General features: G+C 40.0%; 1 protein-coding gene across 3 annotated transcripts in view; it reads right to left on the bottom strand.

Moving 5' to 3' along the window:
• Window positions 1–21,252, bottom strand: part of FAR1 (fatty acyl-CoA reductase 1) — a 44,510-nt gene extending 23,258 nt beyond the window's left edge. For 2 of the 3 annotated variants that reach the window (XM_070934331.1, XM_070934345.1), the window contains exons 1-2: window positions 21,185–21,252; window positions 3,166–3,360 (exon numbers count right to left, since the gene is read on the bottom strand). In XM_070934331.1, coding sequence (XP_070790432.1) covers window positions 3,166–3,354 — 189 coding nt within the window. In that variant the 5' untranslated portion in view covers window positions 3,355–3,360; window positions 21,185–21,252. Of the gene's footprint in view, window positions 1–3,165; window positions 3,361–5,203; window positions 5,281–21,184 lie in introns of those variants that run through there. The other variant, XM_070934338.1, reaches the window with a different exon arrangement.
• Window positions 21,253–22,120: the final 868 nt, after the last annotated feature.

The raw sequence follows: 22,120 nt of genomic DNA, 5'->3' as shown, positions 1-22,120 counted from the left end.
ATGTTACTTAGGTTTAAGCAACATGTTCCACATTCCAGACAAGAGCTTTGACATGTACATTTCACGTGCATTTCATAAAGATAGACTGTGTAACATTCATCATTCCTATCGTAATTACATATAGTATCATTAATATACTGATGTCACTTTGTTATAGACTGCTACTCTACACAACACCAATGATGGCAATATGCAACATCAACATCTTGCTATTATGTTTCGAAGCTGTAAGGTTTTGGATGGGATAAATCAAGTTGAAGTTGGATCAAAGCTAGTTGGAATTCCCATTTGCCTATTGAAGTTTCTCCAATGGTATCTCTTGAGAGGGTGTTATTGCCCCTGCAAGAGCAAGTCTATAGCTTTAGATTCTGCTAGACTTATAGAACCTACTAGATGGGTAGGTGGAAGCCATGGCCAGGGATGTGTTTGCTTAGCTTTAACCCATAAACCAGTTATGGCATCAAATTAAATTAATAACAATTTGTAACATTTATATGCCACCCACCCATCAGCAATTTTGCTGACATGGGCATATTTCACCTGCTTTCTGGCCCTCCCCTTGTCATCCAGGACCTAAGAAAGAGCTACAGGCTGTTGGGGAAAGCAAGGAGCACCAGGATAAGAGAAGCTATATTGGTCTTGGTCTGCCCACTTACAACTTGGGGGATGTTGATGGCCCTTTTTAGCTCCATAATGAGTTTGAGATCTGCACCATTGGGGCTTTTCTTAGAATTCAGGGGGCTGTGGTTTCCATACCTTTCTTTATCTCTAGGGGTGTCCTCTCTCCCATTTTAGTGGGATGGGATAATTACTCTTTCACTGAAGGAGCCTGTCCCCAATTGCTATTGAGTGCTTGGGAGTGTGTGGCCAAAGGTGGTGGGCCCAGTTAGCTTATTGGGGACTATGAGTTCAGTGCATGTGGGATCAGTCGGTGTGACATTATGTATCTAGCCTGGGAGAAACAAGTGAAAGATAGGAGAGTTAAGGGCAAATAGAAGTATAGTAGGAACTCAGGAGCAGGCTGCACTCAAATACACCGGAGCTTTTTGAAAGTGGTTGGTCCTGGTGTCAAAAACTCATCTTGTATCTTCAGTGCCTCGGCTATCAGATGCTTGGTCTTGGGCTTTAGCTGCTGCTTTTGAAGACTAAGGCAGTATGTAATAAAGCCTTTCTCATTCATGATTTTACCATAATTTGAGGGAACTGGCCTGGTGTGTCTCACTAAACGCTAACTGGCCCCCTCTTGGAACTGCCTGAATTCAGGTTTAGCATCAGCCGAGATCAAAGGGGAAGGGGGGAGGAGATGTGGCTTTAGTCATTCATGAGTCTTTATGTGGTCTTAGAGCAGGGGTGTCAAACTCCCATTGTCATGGCAGTGTCATGTGACATATTGGGACTTTCCCCTTTACTAAAGTGGGTGTGGGCGTGGCCAGCTCATGACGCATCTGGCCCGCGGGCCAGGAGTTTGACAGCCCTGTCTTAGAGGCTCTACTCTGCAGTTAACCATATGTTGAGGTGTTCTGTTTGAGGCTGAACTCTAGGGAAGAGTTGAGATGGTTGCTAGGGCACCACCCTCCCAGCTGCTCAGCAGCATCACTGCCTGCACTGCTAAATTCTTTTGCTGGGCTGCCAATAGAGTTGCAAAGGTTGTTGGTGCTCAGAGATTTCAATTTGCCACCTGATGACATTTAATCTGGAGCAGCGCAGGAGTTTATGGCCTCCATGGCAACCATGGAACTGTCCCAAGTCATCAGTGGTCTGACATATACCAGCATCTGGACACTGGATCTGTTTCTTGTCTCAGAGCAATTGCAACATGATCGGATGGTAGAGAATATTACAATCAGTCCATTGCCTTCTGGCTAGCTGGTGTCAAATGGACCCTATCTTCCTGCAGGGATGTAGTCTTACTGTGTGATCTGGGATGAGTTTGAACCAATGGTTGAATCCATCTCATCTTTTGAGATACAAGAGATAGACTTTCCCTGCTGCAGCACTTGCCCTCTGGAATGAAGCTACTTTGAAATGTGGGTGATTTCCACCCTGATTCTGGAGGACCTTGATAATCTTTTTCAGGCCTCGGCCTAGGATGGTTGGGTCTCTGTGAATTTTGTAGTTGGTTTTTATTTGCTTTCTTATTTGTCTTTTGCTGGTTTGTTTTGAACTGTATTGTATTTTATTTTTTCTGTTATACCCATAGTTGTTTGAAATTGGATGGTGTCTAAATAAATGCTTCTGGGACTGGAAGTTGGCAAACAGGCCTCTCTGGAGGGCCTCCGGGAAGGGGGGCATTTTTGCCCTCTCCAGACTCCTAGAAAGGTTCTGGAGGCTGGGGAGAGCAAAAAATGGGCCTACTGTGACATCGCCTGCCAGGAGCGAGGGAAGCCTGGGGGAGGGGTCGCTCGCACAGGTGCAGGGACAGGGCACATAGAATTATGGGTGTGGGCATGCACATGTGCGATCCCCCCTCCCCCGCTCCTGGCACGTGGTGGCAAAAATGTTAGCCATCTCTGTCCTATACTATTTCAGGCAAATGGTTGTCTACTCTCTTCTAGCCTGGTATATCACATATCCTCGTCACTGAGTAAGTCAAAATAGGAGAAGAGTAGTTCTATCTTTTCTTTGTCATGCTACTCTTTTGTTATAACTATTAAATACATCTTATATTGTTTCTCCATTTATTTGAAGACATATAAATAAGTCTTTTATTCTTTTCACATTCAAGGTCAACTCATTCTGAACGTTTAACTTCCTGACATTTTTGAGGGCAACTATATGTATTCTTCTTCTTCGCCTCCGTCTTTCCACCTTTGGTATGTCCTTTTGTTTTCAGATCTTCATGTAGATTTTTGTGCAGGAACAGTGAATCATTTATTTACTGTTCCTGCATATTGCCTCTCCTCCACCAGAATGTGTTCATAGTCTGACACCAGTAGGTTAAAAAGAAATGTTTGAGACTCAAGAAAGACAAAAGTTTCTGGCAAGAAAGCAAGATCGCCTCTAAATAAACTCAACCTTCTGTAGGTTTATGTTAATGATAAAAAAAAATGTTACTATAGTCATGTAGTAAAATATTACTCCAACATATGTATTCTCTCATTTTTAGTCAAAACACACTTCAAAAATCCTAAACATTTTTACTAAACATGTCTTCTGAAATCATACCTTGCAGTTGATCATTTCTTCTACTCTTTCTTGAGATGTCTTTCCTGCTTTATATCTCACCAAAACATATATTGCCTTTATCTTTGGACAGGATCGTAGTAGCTTTTCTAGAAGAACTTTTCCCATGAATCCGGTAACACCAGTGAGGAGGACATTCTTGCCTTCATAGTATTCTGGGATAGATACCATTATGATCTAAAGAGAATTTAATAATAAGTTATGGCCTGCATCCATGCTGTCCATCAATTGTATTTTATGTACTCAGTTTTCACAGGATTAGATATCAAATTTCGTTACTAAAGTATATCAAACCTCCCTAATGTAAGTGAAAGAAATCAGACTTTCTGCTTTCCGTTTTCTTTAAATATTACAAAAGATTATGTATCTATATATAATGGGAAAGCGTAAACTGAAAAAGTATAAATGTAAATTAAAATAACCCTTAAAATCCTTACTTATTATCTGAAAAAAACATTGCATAAAATACTGAAAGTAAATTAAGAAATACAAGAGGACATAAGCTAAAAAAAAAACCAACAATTTTTTTTAAAAAATATTTAATATATAATTGCTGGCAAAATTGGCTAAGATATCACCCAAAACGATAACTAATCAAAAGCAACAACTGGCTAGTTTACCCATCATCTAGCATTATATGAATGAGGCTTAATGCTTAGAATTGGACTTGATTTAGCATATAGCAGGAAGAAACACAATATTACGGTGTTGGTAGAAAATATATAATCCCATTTGATTCATCAGCAATATAGCCACCCATGACAGTCACTCAAAATTGTCTTGCTACATTGGCAAATATGTGTGTGTGCTGTTTCAGATATGCAACCCTCATGGTACCTGGAGACATACTACTGAGACTCTCTGGACAAAGTACTAATGCAATCTTCTTTTGAAAAAAAATTTCAAAGCAACCACAATCTGCTTATAGGTAAAAGCTTTGTGTACTAAGGAACTGTTTATACTCAAGTAAATATAGCAATGGATAAAAGGCAATAGATTTGCTTTCTATTTCTTTTCAATATAGCAATTAAACTTTTCTGTGAAATTAAACTATGTTTATTCAGCAAGTAGCAGTTCTTTCTCCAATCAAGACCCACTTATTCTAAATAGGCTCTTTCCCTTGGCTTATCTTTCTTTTCACTTTAATTCAGGATGTCAAACTCAAGTCCCACGGGCCGGATTCGGCCCACAATGTGGTCAGATCTGGCCCATGGGGCCATCCTGGTCTACCCAGTGCGAAGAGGAAAGATCAGGCCAGTGTAGCTTTGGCCCAGTCTACCCAGTATGAAGAGGAAAGATCAGGCCACTGTAGCTTTGGCCTGGTCTACCCAATACAAAGAGGAAACATGCCAGCAGTTTGGGAGTGGCGTCAAGATGGCCACGCCCACCCAGTTGGTCACACCTGCCCAGCCTCCTGAGGTCAACCACAGCTCTGATGAGGCCCTCAATGAAATTGAGTTGGACACCCCTGCTCTAATTTGTCGTCTCCCCTCCTCCTTCTCCTCCCCTAATACCTTGCCACTTCATTTCCTTAGTTTCTAACAGTGTACAGATAGTCCTCAACGTATGATGCCAATTGAGCCCAACATTTCTGTTGCTAATTGAGACACTTGAGTTTTGTCTAAACTTAATAGTGAATTTTGCCCCATTTAACAATCTTTGTTGCTACAGTTGATAAGTGAACTGCTGCAGTTGTTAAGTTATAGTAACAGAGTTAAATGAATCTGGCTTCCCCATTGACTTTGCTTGTCAGAAGGTTGCAAAAGGGGATCACAGGACACTGCAACCATCAGCTGCCAAACAGCTGTAACTTTGAACGACCAATGAATTGCTCTTAAGTCGAGGACTGCCTGTATGTCTTCACCATTTCATTCCCTTTGCCTTTTCCTTCACCTGGTATTTTTTCAGTCTCAGTGATTTGCCTTTCTTGCTGCTCCTTCATGCCTTTGTTGTAGGCCTCCATCCCCTTTTGTAAAAGCAAACATAGGAATCTAGGTGTCATCTTTACATTTGGAAGTACCTTTTCGTTTTGCAGCTAGCACTTACGATTGGTCAGAGATGAAAGTGGGAGAAGCGTAGCACAAGCATATCTCCATTTTTACGTTGCTGCATCTCTCTTACAGCCTATTACCAAGATACCAGGGTTTTATAAATTCTTGCTCATAGATACAACTTTAAAGCAGCAGGAGAATACAGCGAAGGAGAGTAAATCTTACAACCAATGACAATAAGAACTTCCTGACAAAATTTATTGGTCAAGAGAATGAGCCATTAAGAAATATTAACAGTGACAGACACAATTCAGAATTCAGTGAGATCTAAGCTCTTAACAAAAGTTCTTAACAAAAACATGAATTTTAAACAATGCATGTTTGTGATCAGGTAAAGGTCAATCTTAGCTGAGCTCCATCTGAGAGTCTTAATCTGTAATTTCTGGTTACTAAGCTTACTTGAACATTCTACTTGTATTATCAAAGAGCTTTGCACTGTATATTTGCAGGAGAAAAGTTGCTGGAATCCTTGCAAAATGCAGCTCCTGTTAATTGAGACTAAAAATAGGTCCTCATGTGTCTCATCACTATCACTTTAATTAAGCTAGCACTCCCACAAAGGAATGGGATTTTGTTAAAATCAGTAAGTCTTCTTCCTATTTATATATCAGGCAACTCTTAGTAGAAACTCCAGTCTATTAAGAAAATTTATGAACTGGGTGAAAAACAATGATACTCTAAATTCTGACATTGGGAGAAGTGTAGCACAGGGATCTCTTTCCTTACCTTGCTTAAACCCCTCATGGTTTTATACATTTCAGACTTACAACCATATGATTCACTTAATGATAGTGTTATTCACTTAACTATGGTGACTCGCTTAATGACCATCATAAAAATGTTCATAAAATTGAATCTGATCATATGTGATTATGATGGCAACATTGTATAATCAAACTTCTGTTTTCAACTGTGGCTATAAATTGAGGACTATCTGCATATAGCTTTCACACAGAAGAAATTTGCTTTTTTTATGAATAAGTCTAGAATTTGTTGCAGTATTTTTTAATTGCAATCGAAATCCATCTGCAGTAAAAACTAAGAAAAGACATTATATGTCAACTAAGCCAACAATCAGAAGCCTGCTACTATCTTTTCACTGGGTAATAGGAAGTTGAGGATTACCTGTATAAATGACCAAATTATTATTTCAGATCTGTTGCAATTAAGAATCAATGAAATGTAATTAAACATTGCAATATCAATTAATTTTGTGGGTTAAAAAAGTGAACACTTTACTTTGTATTCAATTATTATATATAATTTTTGTTTTATATGTAATTATATTAGTATTTTAAATCTTTTCATTCCTGTTGTGCTGCTTTATCATGGTGGGGAGTGTTCTAGGAAAAAATGACTGAAGAACATCTGGAATCCATGCTAAATATATATATTGTTAGCAGGCTCATCCCAGAAATAGAGGTCATCCCATATGCCCAGCCAAACTAAACAGATACCTATAATGGGCAGCAGCAATATACGAAGATGCTGGAGGAAGATGATCACTTAAGTGCAATGACAAAAACATGACAAAAACATCAATTCATATTACATGGGAGAAAGCCTTATTGTGTATGCCACTCTTGTATTTTTACAAAGAAAACCCTAAGGCAGGAAATATAAATGACTGACAACATAGCTCCAGATGATGCCTCAGGTTGGGTGGCACTCAACATGCTACTGAGGAAGAGCTGAAAACTTTTTGAAGTATTAATTGTGTTTACGAAGTGGCTAAATGTCTAGTTAATATTGCCATACAGGAAAAGTAAATCTGATGCTGAAAAGAAAGAATTACAGTAGGAATATAGGCACAAATATGGAAAAGCTCTACACAATGAAAGATGAAGTCTAACAACTACAAATTGAGATGGTCTAAGATCAAACACTTTGTCAGAAGATCACATTACTTATTACTCAGGATATGAAAAACAAAGAAGAAACAGTTGCTTTTATGGTTAGGAAGAGGATAGCAAGGACATTAGTTGGCTACAATGCAATCAACGACCCAAGATTATTATTATTATAGACCATGGATCATATAGACCCTTTAATATATCAGTGGTTCAAGTTTATGCTCTAACCACAATGCAGAAGAGGAGGTTGTTGGGTTCAATGTGAAATCAATAGGACATGCAAGTAAGATGCACTGTTTGTGATTAGAGACTGGGATACAAAGATCAGAAATATTAATGAGGAAAACGTAGTTGGATTATATAGTTTAGGAAACCAAAATGAAGGAGACCAGCCTATACATTTTTGCCACTTTTATTGTTAAATGTATTCATGAATAAGTCAAGAATTTTAGGTTTCAGCAGGTGGTGGTTGCTGCTGGGTGTGAGAGGATGTGCTAGTGCTTGCTGTGGTAGAAGCTGCAGGAGGGCATGCTGGGCAGGATGCTGTGGGTGGCCGCATATTATGGACTATGAGATCCATGGAAACATGTACTTTTTAGCCAGGCTCTCCAGGAGAAAAAGTGATAGGGTTGACTTACAGCACAGGTGTCAAACCTGTGGCCGTCACGTGACATTTTTCAACATTTTACCCTTCAGGGAGCTGGGGTGGGCGTGGCCTGCATGTAACCCATCTTGCCTGCGGGCTGCCAGTTTGACATTTCTGATTTACAGGAACAACTTGCAACCTTACCTGCCAGCTTCCCCATTGTCTTTGCTTGTGGAAAATTGGCAGATAAGGATGCCACCTTTGTGGTGGTGATCACATGTGAAATGGTGATCATATGCCTGCAGGACACCGCTAACTGAAAAAATGGGACTAAAATTAAAAATAGAGACCACCAAATAAGAACCGGTATAGTAACCAGCCTTAGAATTGGCAATGAAGATTAAGAGGTAGGTAGCTTCTACCTTTTAGGATCAGCCATCAATAATACTAAAGGAACAAGCAGTCAAGTTGGACTTTAAAAAAGCACGATATCTCAAAGTTCTGACAGCTTTGAACTCTGGTGTTGAAGAAGACTCCTGAGAATACTGTGCACAGCCAAGAAAACAAACCAATGGAATACTGAACAAATCAGCCCACAGTTCTCACTTGAGGCATAAATGATCAAGCTCAAATTATCCTTCCTTGAACACATTATTTGAAGATCTAGTTCTCTTATACTAGCAAAGCGAAAAGGATGACCAGCAGCAAGTGGATAGACTCAATTACAATAGCAAGAGTTGAAGGACCAGGTTATTTATTATTATTTATTTATTTTTCAAATTTATATACCGCCCTTCTCCCGAAGGACTCAGGGTGGTGTACAGCCAAAGTAAAAAACATAAACATTAAAACCAATTTAAAATGATATATATATATGTTTGGCCCCCAAATTAAAAGAACAATAACAAAGCTATTAAAAACATTTTAAAAAAAGTGTTAAGCCAGCCCAGCTTGCTGAAAAAGGAAGGTCTTCAGGGCACCGAGGTCTTGAATTCTTCGCATCTCTGGGGGCAGTTGATTCCAGAGGGCAGGTGCTCCCACAGGGAAGGCCCTCCTCCTGGGGGCCACCAGTCTACATTGTTTGGCCGATGGCACCCTGAGGAGGCCCTCTCTGTGGGAGCGCACAGGTCGGTGGGAGGCCATTGGTGGCAGCAGGCGGTCTCAAAGATATCCAGGTCCTATGCCATGGAGCGCTTTAAAGGTGATAACCAACACCTTGAAGCGCACCCGGAAAACCACTGGGAGCCAGTGCAGCTCACGGCAGGAGAGGTGTTATGTGGGACCGCCATGCAGTTCCCGTAACTACCCGCGCGGCCGCATTCTGGACCAGCTGGAGTCTCCGGGTGCTCTTCAAGGGGAGCCCCATCTAGGTTATCAAATCATAATGATTTATGTAGTTGCTAAGAGTTGAAAACAACTTGATGCCATCTTACTGATTAATCAATCCCCATTATCAAACATAAACATGCAACCACATATAATCAGAAAACAAGAATCTTAATATAGAGGTTTAGTATGCACACACCACATTATGCACTGGATGAAGGAGATGACATGGCTGAGACCGAGAGAGGTGTCAAGCATGTTATCAATCTCAAGTACCTTTGCACCCATAAGAGATATAAATCCAGCCCACCCTGATTTCCATTGATTCTTATCTACCTATCTGACCATTAGTAGTTCAAATTCCTGTTGAGTGTCAGCATGCAATAAATCTGTGTTCATTTGAACCACCTTGATTTCCTATGTTTGACATTACTGCATTAAGATCTACTAATGCATCCAAATCCATTTCAGATGTACTCCTGAGCCAGATTTGTACATGCCTTTCTTACCTAAATCCATAACTTTATACTTCTCATGAAATGATAAATTTCATTCTATTTGTTTCTGCCTGCTGTTTTTAACCTATCTTTCTGAATTTTCCCCTCTCCTACCAAGTATTGGCCACTCCTTGTAGCTCTGTATTATCTGCTACTGAAACAAAATTATCAATGCAGATACTAAAGTTATACAGTACTAGTACAAGCCAATATTACATATATCTGATCTCCTAGCAGCTTATTAAATAACCCATATACTACTTCACTGGAAAAGCTCTACAGTCCTTGAGTTACGACCGTAATGGAAGTCTATTTATCATGATCGTAACTGGTAACAGGCATAAAATGGGTCAGTCACATGTCTGACTTGATTTTATGATTTTTTTCTGGCAGTTAAGTGAATGCCATGGTCGTTAAGTAAACCCATGGTTTGCTATGAAGTGTTTTACTGAAAACTGAAAGTAAAAACAGGGTTTCAACAAAACCATCATAAAACACAGTCATATGACCGCAACTGTAATGTGGCCGGTGTTGAGTGCCGAGTGTGGTTACATGATTGGGAGAGACAACCATTGCAATTTTAAATCTGGGTTGTAAGTACTCCCACGTAGGTCTGTCAGAACTTTAAATGGTCCATTAAGCAACCTGTCATAAATCAAGGATTACCTATATAGCTCAAGGGTGTCAAACCCATATCATGATGTATTGGTATTGGTTTTGCCCTTGCAGGACCGAGGTGGGTGTGGCCTGCACAGGCCATATTCGGCCCGCAGGCCACATGTTTGATATGCCTGGTATAGATGGACGTAATATCATTATCAGAATGAATATTGTACATGATTTCAGGGTATTTAATGAAGTCAGATGTCAAAAAGCTTAAAAACTTCTTCTTTGAAAGGGTAATATAATCAGAGTAGATTTCATGCTGTATAATTATATTGGTCTATTTCATCTGATCTGAAGAAAAGAATGTCAACCTAAAACCCACCAATGGATCTAATATGCTGTTACCATAATTCTGTAATCTAATTATTGCTTTTGATCAGAGATAGGCAACACATATAATACAAGCAACTGCTAGCAAAATAGTATTGTAAAGGACTGCAAGCATAAATTTATGTGTGAAGAGGGTAAGACGATCTTACCCAAGGTATTAACCAGTCTGAGATTTTTTGGGGGGGCAGGGGGGGGTGACGGGTATAAAACAAAAGGGATATTTTATTCTAGAGGTGAGCTAGTTATATGGTTCTAGAAGAGTTCTATTCTACAGTGAGAAACAATCTTATAAATTTGCTCTTCAATAAATGAGTGTTTTCTGGCTGGCCACTCTACCACAGGCATTTTGTGAGTCTCCAAATTCCAAATGTGAGACCAGCATAAAAATGTTGAAGATCTACATAATACAGCCAGTTCTGTATATTTAACAATAGCTTATCATGTACAATTGATTATGGTTAAAATTGTATCAACTGTTACCAATGTATCAATGTTTTTATAATAGTTTTTTTAAAAAAAAATGCATTGTAAGCCACCCTGAGTCTCCGGAGAAGGACGGCATATAAATTGAATAAATAAATAAATAAATAAATAAATAAATAAATAAACAAACTGTCCCAATTCTTTTCTTTAACAATTTTCTAAACTATTTATGCAAAAGTTAATCAGAATCTGATTTATTTGTGGACATGAACAAAAACCATGTTTGTCTACAGAATTTATTGAATAACTTGAGAGATTTACAGACAAGCAAGATAAAAATATTGTAAATAAACAAGTCACCAATAGTAGTTTGAAAGTTGCAAACTACAATAACGCTGTGTACTATAATCCTGAATAGTTGAAGTGAACCAAAAATGTTTTAATGAGCCAAAGATAAACTCAATTTTATTCTTATATATATATAATTTTTATTAATATATTCTATACACTAATACACAAATAAAATATACAATCCTGCCACCATGGTATAATATGATTACATTGTCCATAAGTATAAAATCATTCCTTTATACATACATATTTGCCATCATATATATATACATCATCATATGTCTATTCTATCCCACCTTTTCTGGACCCAATCGTACCATACTTTCCAACTGTTATAAAATTCTGAATCTTTTTTACCATTGATCAATCTAGTTAGTCTATCTGATTCCGCACACTCATTAATTTTATATATTATTTTCAAATCTATCGGTAAGTATTGATTTTTCCACTCCTGCACATACGCTAATCTTGCTGCAGTGATAATGTGAATCAACAAGAACCATATATCTGACTTAACATTCAAAGGTTTTGCCCCCAATAGGAAAATCTCAGGTCTTAATTCCAAATTAATCTGTGTAATTTCCAAAATCCATTGCCGTATTTTTTTCCAATATTTAACCGCCTGCGGGCAGGTCCACCATTGGTGAAAATAGGTTCCATTGCTGTAACCACACTTCCAACAGCAGGCAGATGTCCCGGGAAACATTTTAGCTAATCTCGCCGGGGGTAGATGCCACCGGTAGATCATTTTATATATGTTTTCTTTATATGAGGAGGCCATGGTTAATTTCATATTTTTCAACCAAATCTGTTCCCATTGCTGGAAGTCAAGGGGATATCCAAAATTTCGCCCCCATGCTATCATACAATCCTTCACTACATCCTGTCCTATCTGCAGAGACAATAAATATGCATAACATTTAGATAATATCCCTTTCCCTCCTTCTAATAAAATCAATTTTATTCTTGATACAACTGTTCTCATTTTACTTTTTTGCCTTTAAATAGGCTGCTTCTCTAAAATCTAACTATAGAAAGGATTGATTCAAAACTATTTTTTAGATGAAACACATATTCACATGCCCTTGATGGAAGATTATTTCTGATAAAAATATACCAATTATTGTAAGTGAGCAGTTCGGGGAGAGATGCCTTGCCATTTGAGAGAAATATTTGACCACAAAGTGATTTAAAAAAAAAAAAAAAATCTGTGAAACACAGAGCAACAGTTCTAGTACTACAGCCAATATGTTATCTCAATAAAAGGTGCTATTGTCTAAAGCTATCTAAACACCATTGTCATATGCACAATAGCTGTTCTGTTAGAACTCATGTACCATTTCATCTCTGATTTGTTAAAATATCAGCTTTACTATTCAGTTTTCTTTTCAGAACCCAAGTTTTATAAAAAGGAAAAGGGGTAGAAAACCTGAAGAAGAGATAATCACTATAGAGGAAATTTGGATTTCTATCTAAGCTTTTTTTCCCCAATCATATTAAAGAACTTGGGGCTTTTCAAAGTGCAACATATTGTGAGAATACAATATATTTTGCTGTTAATGGTGACATTGTGTGCTTGCAATAGATGGTATTATCGATACATCAAATAGAGGAAAAAAATAGTTGGAGATTTTCAAGCAAATTGTTCCAAATATTCTACCACCCAGACAATGCAAGTCAGCAATACAATTCAATAATTTTAATACAGCAAAGTTCTAATTAGCTAAAATCAAGTCCTTGCCTCCAAGGAATAAGAGCTGCAATAGAGGGATTACACATTTTACTGCTGCAGGCAACATTATCAAGTTACCCTTGCAAACAGAGCAAACATTATGTCTCCACCTGCAGCTCAGAACTGATAACTCAGGAATACAATATGTTTCTAGACTTACACACTGAAAACAAAAACACTATACTTCTGCTTTTCAAGAACCCACTGGACTTATTATCCTCACCAGAATCTAGGTCCTTTAATCACAAACAAGATAATGGAAGCAAGAGCATTGGCTTCTCTTTTTATGTACAATATAAATCTTTATTGAAGAACAAGTTATTGGCTGCCCTTGCCTTTGCTACAAATCAAAAAATCTGAAGGGCAATATTACCTATATTACTATTGATATGGCCAGACTAAAAAACCCCAAGATTTAAAACTTGCAAATATCTTATAATTTAGACATCCATTATCTTGCTTTTAATCCTTATACAAAATCCAGGATCAGTTTTGGAAGATGGAAGCTTTATAAATTGTTTAAATAACACAACAAATAAGAATTTCAATTTACATACAGTATACTAAACAAGTTTTTCTTGCCATAACTTTCAAGCAGGCTGCTCATTTATAACTGTACCTTACTAATTGATTTTCCAGAAGCGTAGAACAAGTTTGACCATTTCCCAGTGTTCAATTCAGGATGGAATACCAACCAAAGGCTGTGCAAATATTACACAACCTGAGTATTATTTGCTACAAATAAACCATTTGGAAATATTAATGATTTCAACTATCTCAGAAAAACTAAAATCATTTACAAAAATCATTTAAAAAGAAAATGAATTGGTGTAAAGGCTTTGTAATAAGAACAACTCATCCAACATGAAGAAATATTTCCAGTTATAAACAGGATATTCAATCAAATTTAAAAGTACTGCTGTATCCTAAACTGCCATGAAAAACATTATGTGCTTCATTTTAACCATTATACACAGACTGAATTATTTTGTACACGTGAATATTTCAACATACACTGAAAAATACTTTTAACAAAAGAATCCCTCTTGAGTTTCCTAGGCATGGTTGTATTGTAATTGGAAGACAAAATACCACATTTGTTTCCTGTCCTGTCATGAGTAGCCAGATTGAGGATCTTCTTCCTTGCTGAAATCTCACAACAAACTCTGGATATAAGGGCCATTCTCTGGAAGACAAGTGCTGATATTTCAAATTATTACTGTGGTGCTCAGCAACTTATTTATAGTATGTAGGTGTTTCTCTTCCTATGTTGTTTTTTGTATGGCCTCTCTCTAAAGGCCTTTCCATCTTGACTGTGTACATAGGTGTTGCTAATACTTTCTATATGTGCACTGCTATATTCTTACCAACAGAAAGAGTGGCTCTTCACCATGAGCTTGATAAAGGAAATGGTCAGTCAGTCTGTCCTTTATTAAGTCTGGTGACCATAATTAGATTTTTAAAGATAACAATCAAAACATTCAAGTCATAAATAAAGAATAAATAATCAAATAATCAATATGTTTAGTGGGGTGTTGTTGTTTTTTTACAAAAAACTGCCTATACAATAAACCCAAGTGATCTGAAAATGTAATTAGGAAAGATATAAAAAATGTAGCCATGCATTTTTATAAAATGGGCAAATGCATCAATTCTTCCAATGTCCCTTTTGCCTTAAGGGATTTTTCTGAATTCTCCTTCAAGAATGGCTGTTGGAAGTAGGTTAAAATGTACTAGAATTAGTACTATCCTAAAAAGAATTGCTCTTTGGTTTAATTACTATTGATCCAAACAAGGGAGACCAGTTACTGGGGAAAAAAACCCTCTAATGAGGGCTGACAAATCTGATTGCCATTCATGACCAGCTGTTCTCTTCCGGGTTCTGTCATGCGCATGCTCCCCGGACAGCTGATCTTCACACAAAGATCAGCTGTCCGGCACCCATGCGCGCGATGGAACCCGGAAGAGCAGCTGGTGACAGCACGTGTGCCCACAGAGAGGGCTTTGTGTGCCACCTCTGGCACGCATGCCATAGGTTCGCCATCACGGCTCTAAGGCATTTCCAAGCTTGCTTAGCAAACAAGATCTCTTTAGTATAGATTTTATGCAAAGTTAATACTTTAATCAAAGTATACCATGCTTCTAAGCATCTTCGGGGGAGGGGGGGAATACCCCTTGGCACATTTATGTAACCCAAGTACAAATACAGTTTCTTTGGAAATGGCCAATGCAAATAAACTAGCTACTCTAGTAGCCTGGCAACAACTGTTATAATGCATCAAGAATTGTTCTGGGCTGATTTGCTTTGTTCTATAAAGTTGTAATAAAATTGCTGTGTGCCTTGCTTGGGGCATGCAGATGAACATACAGCCATGGAGTTTGGCTGCAACCCAACCTGCAAAGTCCTTCCCCTGCCTCTTAATTCTTAACATCTCTTCACTGTTTTTAAATTTTCAATTTTATATACTTTTAAAAAGTTTTTAATATTTTACTGTATACTGCCCAGTCTATCTGTGAGAGAGAGATGGGTGGTTCCTAAATATGACAAATATTAAATGCACTCTCAGGAATTTTCATATACAAAGCTGTGCAGAAAATGGATTTGAAGCAGGCAAACATGCTTTAAATCCATTGTCTGTACCTCTTAGTAATATATTTAAAGAAAGCCATGGTATGGTAGCTACCATGTATGCTCAGGAAAGTTCCTTGCCTCAGATTAAAATACTCCGCAGTTCTACTCATATATACATGTTACACCTTCTGGCTCAATATACCAAGATAGGTCTAGATCAGTGGTCCCCAACCCCCGGTCCACGGACCGGTGCCGGGCCGTGGAGTACCTGGCACCGGGCCGCACAGCGGCCGGGGGACATGAACGCTGCAGCGCAAAGGCTCCTGGGCCGTGCGCAAAAGCTCCTGGGCCGTGCGCAAAGGCTCCAGGGAAGAGAGCCCCGCGCAGGTACGCACGTGTGGCCCAAAGCCCCCACCCCTGCGCGCGCTCAGCGGGCCACGGTAAAATTATCAAAGGCTGATTGGTCCGCGGCGATAAAAAGGTTGGGGACCACTGGTCTAGATTATTCTAGTACACATTATTTCTGGTCTTTTCAGATAGAAAAATCTGAGATAGTGCAAGAATCTGCTAGCACTACCAATAATTCTTATTTTACATCTTTCCATTTGTCACAGAATTGACTAACTAAATTTAGTTAAAGGATCACCTAAACCAAGGATAATTATATTCCAGATATCTTGGAAATGATTCCCACTAATTTGGACAATTAGAAATGCAACACAAATTATCTCAAGGGAATCAAAACATTTATATATTTATATACAGTCAAATTTCTCATAAGGCAGCAAATCTTTAGCACCTTTTACTAGAAGTAATCCATACTCTTTATATAAGAGAGTATACAGATAGTCCTCGCTTAGTGACTGTTCAAAATTAGAATGGTGCTTAAAAAAAACAACTTACTAAACAGTCATCACATTAACAACCTTTGTAGTAAAAGAAAAGAGAAAAAAACCAAGTTCAGTAGTAAGAAGCAGAAGAAAACTGAAGTGAAATCATAGATACAGTTGCAGTCACATAATTTTCACTTAGCAACACTCTGCTTAACAACCAAGTTGCTAGTCTCAATTGTGGTCCTAAACAAGGACTACCTGTACCACCATTAGTGGCAGTCTTTTTCCTGATTAAGCAGTCTATAACTGCAAAAGTTATCTTGATATTCATCAAACAGATCTGAGAACTATCAAAACTATTTGATCTACTGCTTCTTTGATAAATCAATACATTCATTTGTATATAAACTGTCAAAAGTGGGCAAAAGTATGCCATTAGGTTTGTTTTTAAATTTCTCACAATTAGGTTCTAATATAGGAGCCATTAGCAGTCATACTATTACAACACTTTGAGGCAGATTCCAGATCCTTGAACTATATGCCATATAATTTTGGCTTAGGCCAACATTAGTTGGGAATTTGCCAAATATTTTGGAAAGCCACAACCCAAAATACATAAACGGCCACATGTTTACTGGACCCGTGTCCCTCCTGGTTGGTACTGGCCTCCCGGGAGGTTACACGAGGCTGGCTCCAGGGTGTTATCAACGCTTCGTTGAGTGAGGGTCACTTCCCCGCGACCTTGAAAGAGGCGGTGGTGAGGCCTCTCCTCAAGAAGCCGTCCCTGGATCCGGCAATATTGGCCAACTACCGTCCTGTCTCCAACCTTCGCTTTCTGGCAAAGGTTGTTGAGTGTGTGGTCGCGCGACAGTTTCCGCAATTCCTGGAGGAAACATCCTATCTGGATCCGTTCCAGTCTGGTTTCAGGCCTGGACACAGCACGGAAACGGCATTGGTCGTGTTGGTTGATGATCTCTGGAGGGCTCGGGACAGGGGTTGCTCCTCTGTTCTGGTCCTGTTAGACCTCTCAGCGGCTTTTGATACCATCGACCATGGTATCATGCTGCACCGGTTGGAAGAGTTGGGGATGGGGGGCACCGTGTTACGGTGGTTCTCCTCCTTTCTCTCCGACCGGTCGCAGTTTGTGTTGGCAGGGGGGCAGAAGTCGACCTCGAGGCCTCTTATATGTGGAGTGCCTCAGGGGTCAGTCCTCTCGCCCCTCCTGTTCAACATTTATGTGAAGCCGCTGGGCGAGATCATCCGTGGCTTTGGGGTGAGATACCATCAGTACGCTGATGACACTCAGCTGTACATCTCCACCCCAGGCCACCCCAACGATGCCCTTGAAGTGATGTCCCAGTGCCTGGAGGCTGTACGGATCTGGATGGGGAGGAACAGGCTCAAGCTCAACCCTTCCAAGACTGAGTGGCTGTGGTTCCCGGCATCCCGATATAGTCAGTTGACTCCATCACTGACTATTGGGGGCGAGTCTTTGGCCCCCACAGAGAGGGCTCGCAATCTGGGAGTCCTCCTGGATACGCAGCTGTCCTTGGAGGAACATCTGACGGCTGTAACCAGAGGGACCTTTTATCAGGTTCGCCTGATCCGCCAGTTGCGGCCCTTTCTTGATCGGGATTCCCTGTGCACAGTCACTCATGCCCTCGTAACCTCTCGCCTTGATTACTGCAACGCTCTCTACATGGGGCTCCCCTTGAAGAGCACCCGGAGGCTCCAACTGGTCCAGAACGCAGCAGCGCGGGTAGTGACGGGAGCAGCGTGGCGCTCCCATGTAACACCACTCCTGCGTGAACTGCACTGGCTCCCGGTGGTCTTCCGGGTGCGCTTCAAGGTGTTGGTTATCACCTTTAAAGCGCTCCATGGCATAGGGCCTAGCTATCTTCGAGACCGCCTACTGCCACCGACGACCTCCCATCGACCCGTGCGCTCCCACAGAGAGGGCCTCCTCGGGGTGCCATCAGCCAAACAATGCAGGCTGGTGACCCCCAGGGGGAGGGCCTTCTCTGTGGGGGCACCTACCCTCTGGAATCAGTTGCCCCCAGAGATAAGGAGAATCCATGACCTCAGTGCCTTCCGCCGAGCCCTTAAAACCTTCTTTTTCCAACAAGCCGGGCTGGCCTAATTCTTTTTAAGTGTTTTTAATTGTTTTGTTTATCGTTTTAATTAATGGGGCCAAATCTATATATATTTTTTAACTGTATTTTAATATTTGTATTTGATGTTTTTATTTGGCTGTTCACCGCCCTGAGTCCTCAGGGAGAAGGGCGGTATACAAATTCAAAATAAAATAAAATAAATAAAATAAACAGGTTGGTTTGTGGTATACACACCTGCAAAACTACTACAGGAAATAAATCAATATTAGAACATTTAGAATTATATGCTGTGATGAAAACCAGAGGAGAATTAAATCACTTGTCTTAGAAGTGAATCTTAACACTCAATAATTAATTCATGGATTCATATCCAGCAGTAACTGGGTTTTGTTTTTCGAAAACAGTAAGGTGTAATAGTGTACCTATTTGTTCACTGTTGATTACAAAAATCTATTTACAATAATTAGTAAACTTGCAACACTGAGAACAAGTACACAAGTACATGCTGTATTAATGTGTGCATTTGAGAAGATTGCTAAAATATATTAATGGAAAAAATGTGAAGTGTAATGCCTTTCCTTTGACATATAAAATCTATCAAGCAAGATTAAGAGTTCTGAGTGTCCCAACGAATAATGAGGAAATAATTACAATTACTTTCCCAATGCATTTATTTGGATGAGAAAACATTAATGTAGCTATTTTGTATTATCTCTTTAAAAAAATCAGAAATGCAGAAATATCCACTTGTTCAATTACTAAAATATAGTATAAATTACAATTAAAATTAGAAAACAGACACATACCACAAAGGCACAGAAAAAGGAAAAAAGCTAATGAATGCAAGCCAAGTTTGGACCTGGACCTACAAATAATAAGCTTTCACTTTACACTCTTTCCAGAGCCTCTTTTTACCAATGCTCAACTACTTTAGTAACTGAGTAGTATTTCATTTTATTTTAACTTTAAGTTTTCTATATTACTACAGAGTAAGAGGAAACCTTTTCTCTCCTTCATAAATAAAAAACATAATTGACTAAATTAGTCTGAAACTATTTTCTTTTATCTGATTTTTTTTACAATGTCTTCTGCTTTTTTCATATTCATTCCAACACGGTATTTCTTTCTTGCATAACATACATTTATTGTATCTGCAAAATCTTCTTGCTAACCAAAGCATAGACAACCTTTAACGCTTTCTTTTTGGTATGAACACCATACGCTTATTTTAACAAACTGATGACTCATAGCTTATTAAATAATTACAAAAATTTGGGCTAATTACAAAAAAAAAAAACCCATCCCAAAGGAGATTTTTAGTAGAAGCACACACTCTTATTATTCAAAGTATTTCCTTTCCAAAAGATCTTAGCACTCGAAGTTAGTAGCATCTTTATTTCTGTCTTAAGAGATACATCCCCTTTCTGGCATCCCACAACTTTATTTTCACAATTGTTAATCATCACTGAAATGCTATGGCAAGGCAGTAAGCAGCCTAGGACAAGTTTAGAGTTGCTTTGTACACCTGAGAGCACTGTGTACTGGACTGGCTCCACCCGCTGGAAACAAGAGAGATGAGGATGATGAAACAATGTTCATTATAAGAAAATAACATTATCTGCAAATGTGAAACAAAAGCTTCTGAAAGGAGTAGACCGGGAAAATCTATATTAATTAATGCTGGCAGGAAAAAAAAAAGATGTTGACAAGAAGGCCTCAAAGTTATACAATTCTCCTAGTAGCAATATCCTACACCCAGTCTCTTCCTTCTTGTACACTTTTTTTTCAAGGCAACTTGCCCAATCAAAACCACATTTTTTTTCACTTCTGTCCTCATTCTGATCCTTGCTATGAGGAAGAATATAACGGTCTGATGGGGGGGGGGTGTCTCTCTCTCTCTCTCTCTCTCTCTCACACACACACACACACACACACACACAAATACTTCGGAGCCATTTTATTTTTAAATAATTTATAGCCTAACCTTATTACCTAAAGAGCTATCTCCATGGGAATATAGATATATACAGAACAAAGTAAAAAAATTAACCCCCGCCTGCTCCACAAGGAGCTAAAAATACAATAAATTTAAAGGGCGCCGGTGAAACCTCCACTTCTCAAGACGCAAAGGGGCTCCCGCTTGCAGGAAATAATGGAGAAAGCATACGGGGAACACGGGAAGAAAAAAAAATACACAACCCTCGGGATATTTACTCGTCGTTCCGGCCCACCCGCCCCACCGCAACCTTTTCCGAGTCCCTCTGCCCGAGAGGCGTCCGCCGCCTCCCCATCCTCTAACTCCGACGCGCTCTCTTCCCTTAAAGAGGGAAGGAGGGCGGGCCACCAGCCCTCGAGAAACCCGCTCGCAGTCAACGTTCCCCTTCCCGAGACAAGCCCCCACCCCACGCCCCACTCGTGAGTCTGGAGCACCGGCGTTTAGGCCGGAAGCGCTGCGTTCTCCCTTCAACCGTCGGCTCACGAGTGGGGCTCCACAGCCTCCCCTTTCCGCCGGCCCCCCCCACTTCCCAGTATGACAGAGAGCAGCAGCGCCAGATTCCGCTAAGTCTCGCCAGCCGCTGCCTCCCCTCACCATCGACCCCCCCCTCCCCTTCTGTATCCTCAACTGTCCCCACCCGCCCAAACCCCGCCGCCAAGGAAGCCGCTTACCCAAAGGTTTTACTTATCGCCTCTACCGGCGCCGCTGCAACTGCCGCTTTATCTATCCTACAGCGGTGCTGGGAGAAAAAAAAAGCAAGCCTCGGCGGGAGGGCCGCCCTCGTATAAGCATTACAGCAGGGCCATAGGTGGCCGTCTACGCTACTCTTAGGCGCGCCGACTGTCGAGTTCGTTGATTGGGCCAGGGTCCCGTAGATCCACTTATTGGGGGTGGAGCTCGCTTGCCTCCAGTTGCAGAGCGGGTTTGACCAATAGAGGGAGAGAGAAGGGAACGGCGCGTTCTTCTGCGCCTGCCTCGCCGTTATTTTACCGCTGCCGCCGATCTTGTCTATGTATTTAATAGCCCTTGGCCAATAAAAACCGTCGAGGCTTCGCCCCGGCCTCGGCGGTGCGTTCCGCCGCGTTAATGTTTTTCCGTTGAGCTTTGTTTTCGATGTATTGTTTTTGATGGGGGTTTTCCACGCTCCTGACTTCCGTTTTTTGTAAAAAAAAAAAAAAAAAAAAAAAAAGGAAAGTTAAAAACTGGGTTCTTTCTCAGGAATCAGGTTTTTTTTTGGTTTGCGAGCACAGAAGGATTGTTGAATGGATTGTTCCCTGTGCCGTGAAACTTTATTTTATTTCATTTAGTTTGTCAAACGAACGAGATAACGGGGACTGTAGTCAGCTGGGTTACTTTTCGTGAGCTGTGCACTGGGCTCCTTTTTTTTTTTAATTTCGGGGTGGTTTGCATGGGCTGGGAGGCAGTTCAAGTCTTTCTTGAGGCCTTTCGCAGTCTGCATGAAATCTTTAACAGATTTAACAGTTGGAAGGGATCTTTTAGGTCATCTAGTCCACCCCTCCAAAGCAGGAGACCGTATACTATTTCTGACAGATGGCAGTCCAGTCACTTTGAAGCTTCCACAACTTCTGAAGGCAAGCTGTTCCATT

This window comes from Pituophis catenifer, unplaced genomic scaffold (assembly GCF_029215685.1).
Source record: "Pituophis catenifer annectens isolate HBS135680 unplaced genomic scaffold, rPitCat1.0.hap2 SCAF_1, whole genome shotgun sequence".
NCBI classification, from domain to species: Eukaryota; Metazoa; Chordata; class Lepidosauria; order Squamata; family Colubridae; genus Pituophis; species Pituophis catenifer.
The sequence above is the reverse complement of the archived record's forward strand: the minus strand, read 5'-3'. Positions and strand labels throughout refer to the sequence as shown.